Source organism: Ranitomeya variabilis, chromosome 1, assembly GCF_051348905.1.
Source record: "Ranitomeya variabilis isolate aRanVar5 chromosome 1, aRanVar5.hap1, whole genome shotgun sequence".
Lineage (NCBI taxonomy): Eukaryota > Metazoa > Chordata > Amphibia > Anura > Dendrobatidae > Ranitomeya > Ranitomeya variabilis.
Genome location: NC_135232.1, coordinates 615,737,064 through 615,746,240, shown reverse-complemented (window position 1 = coordinate 615,746,240; position 9,177 = coordinate 615,737,064). Strand labels below are relative to the sequence as shown.

The 9,177-nt window shown below is 41.8% G+C and overlaps 1 protein-coding gene across 8 annotated transcripts in view; it reads right to left on the bottom strand.

Annotated features, from left to right (window-relative positions):
- Positions 1-2,088: 2,088 nt before the first annotated feature.
- PAK6 (p21 (RAC1) activated kinase 6) overlaps positions 2,089-9,177 on the bottom strand; it is a 98,110-nt gene continuing 91,021 nt past the window's right edge. For all 8 annotated transcript variants that reach the window (XM_077260652.1, XM_077260651.1, XM_077260647.1 and 5 more), the window contains 3 exons: positions 5,596-5,721; positions 4,882-5,016; positions 2,089-2,905 (listed from right to left, as the gene is read on the bottom strand). In XM_077260652.1, the coding sequence (XP_077116767.1) occupies positions 2,738-2,905; positions 4,882-5,016; positions 5,596-5,721 (429 nt within the window). In that variant the 3' untranslated portion in view covers positions 2,089-2,737. The remainder of the gene's footprint in view (positions 2,906-4,881; positions 5,017-5,595; positions 5,722-9,177) is intronic.

The window sequence follows — 9,177 nt, the reverse complement described above, 5'->3', positions numbered from 1 at the left end:
ACAATGTTGCCTGTGGATAAGTCATCACTAGGTTAGACCTGGGCTCTCTTTTGAGATATATTTTGTAAAGAGTTGTGATCAGGATGTGAATTTTGTATAATATGGACGATAAAAATAAAAAACTACTATTACTGTTAATAGTATTATACAGTATAATATAATACACAGCTATAATTATGTGCACATTCTGATGGGTGAACATCAGTCCAATGAAGGGGTATGAACAACTTATCCTTAGGTTTCCCCCAGATGAGACCAGGCATGTGCAATCTGTCCATAAAATCCTGTGTCCTTTGAGGTGGTCCCAAATGTTGAAACTCCGTCATATAGTGTCCCTCATGTCTTATCCTTTTAACATGTTCTTAAATAAATTTGGTGGTTGCCCTTTAAAGAGTCTGTCACCCCCAAAATTCAAATTAAACCACTTACACATTCATATAGATGACTTAGTGCTCAAATAAAAATCATAGCTGAGATACAGATTTCCCGAATCTAGTTTTACATAAGAGTCACTTTATTATACAAGTATGATAATTATGTGTCCTTGGTGCGGCCTTAGGACTGCTTCAGTAACCATCTTATGTTGATGGAGAGCATTCCCTTTGGAAATCTGCCCGATTTGAATCTCCAGACCTGCACATAACAGCAGAAGCTGAGACTACACAGCGTGCCCGGATTTCTCTCTCCTGTCTGCAGCGGCCGATGGCTGCACACAGGATCGCACAGCAGCAGGCAGACAATGCCGACAGGAGAGTGAAAGGAGAGTGCATGCACACTGAGACTTCAGAGGCAAAGCACACTTGCATTCACCGTGTCAGTGAGGGCGTGCTCTCATCTCCGTCCTGTCAGCATCGGCTACTTGCTCCGGTGTACATCCATTTGCCACTCCACGCAGGAGAGGTGGATGAGAGTACCTGTACACACTGTCACTGTGCTGTCGGCTCTACATGAGTAGAGTCCCCTACGTGAGGGTGCAAGTGGTTTAATTTGAGCTTGGGGGATGGCCAAATCCCTTTAAAACAAGTTTTGAAGGTAGAGTTAGCTGATGTGTGATTATGGGTAAAGTTGAGCGAATTTTTCAAAATTTGGTTCTGATTATGATCGGCGGCGAATATTGTTTTTGCAACACTACCGAATGTCATTGGAGTCAATCTCAGTAGAAATGAATGAATATGTTCGGAACTAATCATCAAACATAAATTTGGCACGAATAGGGTACCAATATGGCACGATTATGAAAAATTCAGTTTCGGCGACTGATTCTGAACATTTTCGCTCAATTCTAATTATGAGCTGAAGCACCAGGCACAACCTAAAATATGAATTTGTCACTGTGTCTACAACAGTTGCAGGCCCTTTTTGTTCTACCGATTGGAGAAGGATTTTGGTGGTGTATGCAAATGATAGGCTATCAATTGAGAAGTATAGAAAACCAGCTTAGTACCAGAGTTGTAGAGAACTACTACATTTCACAACTTTCTTCTTAGAGTAGAGCTCTGATGGCCCATTGTTGCTACTGAGAAAACATGTCCTGATCTCTAAAGTTGTCCATACATGTTAGATAGTTTGGCTGACGGCCATCTTTCCCAACTCCCCCATGCTCTGCTTCAGCATTCGCTACAAGAAAGCCACTACCAGAGTCTCACCGCTATGAAGAGGAACAGAGCATGAATTCCAACCATCTCATCCTAATGATCTGTTAGAGGACAGTCCAGAGGCCCACATAAACATTAGATGGTCATTTGAGATGTCAAGTTCAGGCAACTTTTATCTAACATATAAGGAGATCCTTAGATCCATATTTAAAAATGGCCGCCTCCTTACACAAGTTCTATCGGAAACTATTCCTTTATGCCAGCATGTTCAGTGTGATACATTAATAGTTTTCTTAACACTTTTGTTGGCACTGGGATGTAAAATCTACTTCTAAAGTAAGATCAGTTGGAGTCACATGGGCGCGCTGCGAACTAAGACACCACTAAGCACTGCTAATTCTAAACCCAACACATAAGAGCAGACGGACTGGAGACCAGACACACGTATATGCGCGGTGAGCGACACGAGCAAACATTTTATCAGAAGCCTGCAAAAGTTTCACAAGTTTATATTTTACTTTCAGGATATTATTTTCTAACTTTGTGATCTACAGTAGTCGGATGTCATCTGTGCAAAACGATCCACACCCATGAATTAGCATTTGTCACAAAACATCCAAAGAATCTGCTAGCTTTCCATCCGTGCAATATATTTTTTTTTTTATCTAAACAACAACCTATAGCTTTTTGTTAAATGTCCCACACAAGACCATAGCAAGGCCAAAAAACACTTTGCAAATAAATGGTGTTACAATTTTCATAGTTTTACAGACGGGTCTGGGACTTGGGTAAAAGATTTAAGGTGCTGTCCTTGTCTGATTTTATGAATTTTTTCTATCCAGTGTAAAAAATAATTTATTAACCGCTCGGCTGCCTGCACCGCCAGCGTAGAGTTTACTGTACTTTCCAGCAGTGAAATGGTTAATAACTACTGTAAACAAATCACATTTAACCCCTTTGAAAGATTGGGAGTCCAAGGAGCTCGGAGTCCGCGATCTCTTGTCCTATACCTGCGGCGGTTTGAGCTTGGAGGGAGGTGTGCATGCCTTCATGGTGCAATGCCATATCTACAAATCAACAGGCAAGAAGGTCCGTGAAAAATGACTCCAAGAAAGCATCTAGTACTTAGGTTTTCCCCAGAATTAGCAGGTAGAGTTCCTCTTTTGATATTGCTGGATCAGGGGAACCAAGCATTCCGGTAGGCCGGCCTGGAGTAGGAAAAAGTGGTCGAGAAGCTCCTGGGCTGTGGCTCTTTCTGCTGCTTCACGGGTCAACATTCGGTCCAAGAAATCTCGCAGAATTGGGGATGCCTAGGAGAAGGGTTAAGATCATTAGGATATCTGCTCTGTTCGTAAATGGGGAGAATATGAATTTTTCATTAAATTATTGACCGTTCCCTTCTAGTAAAAATCCTCCCATCCATTTCTTTCGGGTCTTCTGGATCTCTTCAGACCCCAATGAAATAAACATTTAGCACCTTTCACTGAAAAGGAACAGATTCCCAGTTGAAATAACCAAGGTATCATTGGACGTGTTAAAATGTGCTGTGATCTAAAAAATGCACATCCTGCATGTTTTATTCACGCAGGAAATATTCACTGCATGGGCATGAGATTTATGAGACATTTGCCTGGTACAGTAATCCAGCTCTGACTTGGCAGGTTTGGATTGTTCCTAAAAGGTTACATTTGGTGGAATTAGGTCATTTGCAGCCCACTAAGGAAAGTCATGTTCAGGACCAGACTATTTTTCCTTATTAGACATTCTTCACAATAGATAGGGCCTAATTATTATTATTATTATACATTTTTATAGCGCCATTTATTCCATGGCGCTTAACATGTGAACGGGGCAAATATAGAAAAGTACAATAAACAGGAGTAAAACAAGGCACACACAAGTACAGGAGGAGAGAGGACCCTGCCCGCGAGGGCTCACAGTCTACAGGGGATGGGTGAGGATACACTAGGAGAGGGTAGAGCTGGTCATGCGGCGGTTCAGTAGACTGGGGATCACTGCAGGTTGTAGGCTTGTCGGAAGAGGTGGGTCTTCAGGTTCCTTTTGAAGGTTTCCGTGGTAGGCGAGAGTCTAATGTGTTGAGGTAGAGAGTTCCAGAGTATAGGGGAAGCACGGGAGAAGTCTTGGATGCGGTTGTGGGAGGAAGAGATGAGAGAGGAGTAGAGCAGGAGATCATGAGATGATCGAAGGTTGCGTGTAGGTAGGTAATGGGAGACCATATCACAGATGTATGGAGGAGTCAGGTTGTGAATGGCTTTGTATGTCATTGTTAGTGTTTTGAACTGTAGCCTCTGGGCAATAGGAAGCCAGTAAAGGGCCTGGCAGAGAGGAGAGGCTGGGGAGTAACGGGGAGACAGGTTAATTAGTCGGGCAGCAAAGTGTAGGATGGATTGGAGTGGTGCCAGAGTGTTAGAGAGGAGGCCAGAGAGTAGGAGGTTGCAGTAGTCGAGGCGGGAGATGATAAGGGCATGTACTAGTGTTGTGGTTTCATGGTCAAGGAATGCATGGATCAGGGAAATGTTTCTGAGTTGGAATCGGCAAGAGGAGGCAAGGGCTTGGATATGTGGCTTGAAAGAGAGGGTAGAGTCAAGGATCACCCCGACGCACCGAGCTTGTGGGACCGGGGAAAGTGAGCAGCCATTGACATTGATGGATAGGTCGGGTGGAGGGGTAGAGTGAGGTGGGGGAAAGATGATGAATTGTGTTTTTTCCATGTTCAGTTTTAGAAAACGAGCAGAAAAGAAGGATTAAATAGCAGACAGACATTGTGGGATTTTGGCCAGTAAGGAAGTGAGGTTGGGTCCAGATAGGTAGATCTGCGTGTCATCAGTGTAGAGATGATATTGTAAACCGTGGGATTCTATGAGCTGTCCCAGGCCGAAGGTGTAGATGGAGAAGAGTAGGAGTCCTAGAACTGAGCCTTGGGGAACACCGACAGACAGGGGGCGACATGAGGAGGTGGTGTGGGAGAGGGAGACACTGAATGTCCGGTCTGTTAGATATGATGAGATCCATGTTATGTTATGTTATGTTATTTTGCATACGTTTACATTTTCCTTCCCTACCCTCACCCCACAACTGTTCCACACTCCTCCGATATTAGCAAAAAATAAAAATAGGAAACAAAATGCCATTTTTTGTTCACAGACCTAATATCATCCTCACTAGCATTGCCAGATCCCAATGAGCAATTTAAGATCTATTTCACAATCCGGAAATCGAGAAAATAATTACAATATCTTATAAAATATATGTGCTTGTTACTTACTTTGTGAGAGTTCCTCAGTTTAGGAGGAGGGCTATCTCGCAACCTTTTCATGGCCTGCACAGGGGAGTCACTGAAATATGGAGGTTCACCGTCCACCATTTCAATCACCATAATCCCCAGAGACCAGATATCCACCTAAGGAATAATAAAAGTATTACCAAGACAAAGAAAACAAGTAATTAAGTTAGTAATGATTAGGAATCTTCAGAGACTAGTGATGGAATCTAAGGTCATAGAGAAACCTCCTTTGTATCTCAGGGTGCCAAACCCCTAAACACACAGTAACCACATACTGTAAAGTTCACCAAAGTCTCGGCAGTAAACTTGCCTTTAATCAGCAAATAATAGTATGAGCTGTCCGAGCAAGTAAAAGTAACCACAGACTAAATGGCATTTTGGATCTTTAGACAGAGGAAATTCCCCGTTGAACAATGGCATTTGAGGAAACCTTGCAATAAGATGGAATAATTGAAATATGGAAACTGTCATATATACACATTTGCAGTAAATTGTGGCCATTCGAATTGATTGCTCTCCAAGCCATGGATGAGCTGAGGTCACCATCATTCTGGCTCACAGAGGACTGTCCAGTGGCACAGCCCATTTGATACCATTGTTGCATGGTATAGAGTCACATTTTCGTGCATTGTGTAAATTGCTTTATCAGTTATTGTACTGACAAATTCCATTTTATTATATTATCACTTAAATTACCTCTGTGCCATATGACGCCCTCATAATGACCTCTGGTGCCATCCAGTATGGAGTACCCACTAAGGATTTTCTCTTTGGAACATCTTTGCTAATTTGAGCACAAAACCCAAAGTCGGAAAGTTTCACCTATAAAACAAAAAAAAGTCCACACATGTATATTATGAGATAGGAACGCCGTGCGCCCATGTTACCAGTGTCACTTTTGTCTCATTTTAGATTGGGAGTGTTGTATTGTTTTGTAGTGCATTTTGCAGATTTGCAGTCCGCCCTACACCATTTTCTGACCTTTTATTAATGTTAGGGAGCCTCCTTAAAATTTTAACGCTTTTCTACACTGGCACACACAGTGTCGGACTGGGGTGACAAGGGCCTACCAATAACATTGACTTTGGGGGGGCCCACTTTTCACCTGCATGCAAATATTACCTGCCCTCATTCACAAATTTACCTATATCTCTATATGATAATGAACTGGATAGTTTGGTTAATGAATGATGAGATGCTGCTTTTTTCTGTACAGAGTGAATCAAATGAATTATGCCAAGTACTGCCCATACAGTGGGGTTGGGGGCTCAGATCTGCACAGGGGCCCACCGGGAGATTCCCCTGTTACCCTATGGGCCAGTCCGAGCCTGCTGGCACATGTTTGACCATTATTAATCCACATGAGGCATGTACCATTAAAATAACACAGTGGGTAGTAAACCATCTTGCACATGTTGGTAGTCTGCATATTGGCAGAGATTAAGAAATGTAAGAACCATGCCACCTTTTCCTGAAACAAAACTGTAGAAAAAAAAAGTCACAGCCTTGTTAGGAAATTCTATTTTGGGATTTTTGTCCATGGATGTTTACAGGAGGCATCCATATCAATCAACTGGAAGACAAGAGACTACAGCAGTCCAACAAAAACTTGAGCATGAAGTTCTTGGTCACATCGTTGTCCTTTTACTTCTCTATCAAATAAAATAGAAGTATCCCTGTTATTAAAGACGAGCAAATAGATTCGCATGACCTTTTCAGTAATCCATGGCCAGTGGACGGGAGCCCCGCGAGTCAAAACCTACCTCCTTTGATTAGCAAGCATCATTCATGCATGAATGATGTCACACCAGGCAAGCTCATCAAAAGAGGTGCCGTGGTCGTTAGCAGGTAGGAGGCGGTTTGCATGGATCATCATATCCAGTGGCCACAGAATGCTGACTAGGCCGCTGGACAAGGGTCCTTAGAATCGATTCACTCATCTCTTCTTGATATTTTTCCACTTCTACTCTCACAGGTCAATGTCAAAAGCACCAAGTTACAGTTTCTCCACTTCCTCATCTATGTCTGACCTATTAGATTACCTATCTTCGACGCTCCACCACTTGACAGCTCTATAAACATGCCATACACTTTGTCATAACCAATAAAATGGCATGAGAAAAAAGGCGCAATGGCCAAGGTCTGTGAGGAAGCTAGTCATGATGAGTGACCTACTGCTTTACAGCCTTCATCAGCACACTGATGGAAATACGACAGGCTACCAGACAGACGGCAGTGCCACAAACAGAAAAATGTAGCACAGTTCTGCAAAATGCCTTCTAAGCGAGCAAACTTTATCTGCGGTTGACAATGATCTGTTATTCCTACAACCAGCCATATATTATTCTGTAGGACATTATGAGAAAAAAAACTGTCTCTAGGAAAATTGACTCTTTCTGCATCACGCTGGTGAAAAGGTAAAAATATGTAGCAACAGCATGGTTTTAATTGATGTGAAGTGGCTTGGGATGATTTATTGAAGCCCGATATCTCAGTTATCTCTGAACACTACATGTTGCATTCATTTAATTTGTACCCAGGTTCACTTAAAGGGTTAATCCCATTTTAATATATTGTCGGATAGAGATTTCAAAAATAATCCCTTTTTGCAATTTTCTACTTATTAAAATGTGCAGCAGTTCTTGAGATATTTACACTTTTGTTTACACCTTGTTGCCTGGGAAACAGACCATCACTGCGGCCTAGGTTGCAAGCACAGGCTGAAGCTGGCCAATAAAAGTAGTAACAAGGCAGTCTTGCAATCCTGGAAAGCTTCAAAACTGCTTACAAGGTCAATAGATATGCTCTTGTAAGCAGATGTACATAAGTGTTACTATCTTAAGAATGGCTGAAAATTTTAATAAACGGTATATACAAGCACTATATTTAGGATTAACGCTTTGAATGGAGCAAACAGACTCATCCACTGGATGGATGATGTTATTTTTGTACACTGGAGTATCCCTGTAAAGTATAAAGAACTGTCTAAAATGGCAGAGCATGCACATGTGGCTGCTTCATGCACTCCATCCTGCAGTTATGCGAGAAGGAGAGAACAGGGGGCATACGCAGTGGGACTGTCACTAATCGAAACAGGTTCATTTTTGCCATGCGATGATATCCTCTTACTGCGTGTATAAGGAAATCAGCGGCTGGATGCAGAGCTGGACGTGCACGCCAAAGTCTAAGATGGAAGTTCACAATAACCTCTGCACATGAGACGTAGACTCCTGAAAACTTGCATCTTAAATGCTCAGAGGACAGGTTCCCTTTCAGTATGAATTCAGACCGCAAATTATATATAACTAAAGTGACAACATGTACAATATTATATTTGTGTATGTTAAACCCAATATTAGTCAAGTCCTGTCGAAAATTTGATTCCTGCGTCATGGTAAGTTTACAGTGCAGGATGAAAGCTCCTGCAATCTACCAGAAGCAGGTCGGTTCCCCCGACTAGCAGAGACAGGAACATACATGTACAACAATTGGGAAAAATGTCATCAAAAGACTAAAACAAACAAAAAAAAAAATCATAGAAAATACATTTTCTGACATTTAAAGCACAAGCAAAAACGAATAGTATATATATTGGGTATCCACACAACTGTAGCAATCTGAAGAAATGTATGGTTGTTTAGTATATAAGATGTGAACAGTTTATAAATAAAAAAATCCCCTACACCTGAAATAAATTATCCAATATATATTCTATATACATTACATATAAACATTTATAATACACTAGATGGTGGCCCGATTCTAACGCATCGGGTATTCTAGAATATGTATGTATGTATGTATGTATGTATGTATGTATGTATGTATGTATATAGCAGCCACATAGTATATAGCACAGGCCACGTAGTATATAGGAGGCATGTAGTATATAGCAGACAAATAGTATGTGGCCTGTGCTATATACTATGTGGCTGCTATATACATACATACATAGTCTAGAATACCCGATGCATTAATACAGGCCACGCAGTACATAACACAGCCCACGTACTATATAACACAGCCCACGCAGTATATAGCAGCCACGCAGTATATAACACAGGCGACGTAGTATATAATACAGGCCACGCAGTATATAACACAAGGCACGTAGTATATAGCACAGCCCACACAGTATATAACACTGCCCATGTAGTATATAGCACAGCCCCCGCAGTATATCACACAGCCCACGCAGTATATAACACAGCCCACGTAGTATATAACACTGCCCATGTAGTACATAGCACAGCCCCCACAGTATATCACGCAGCCCAC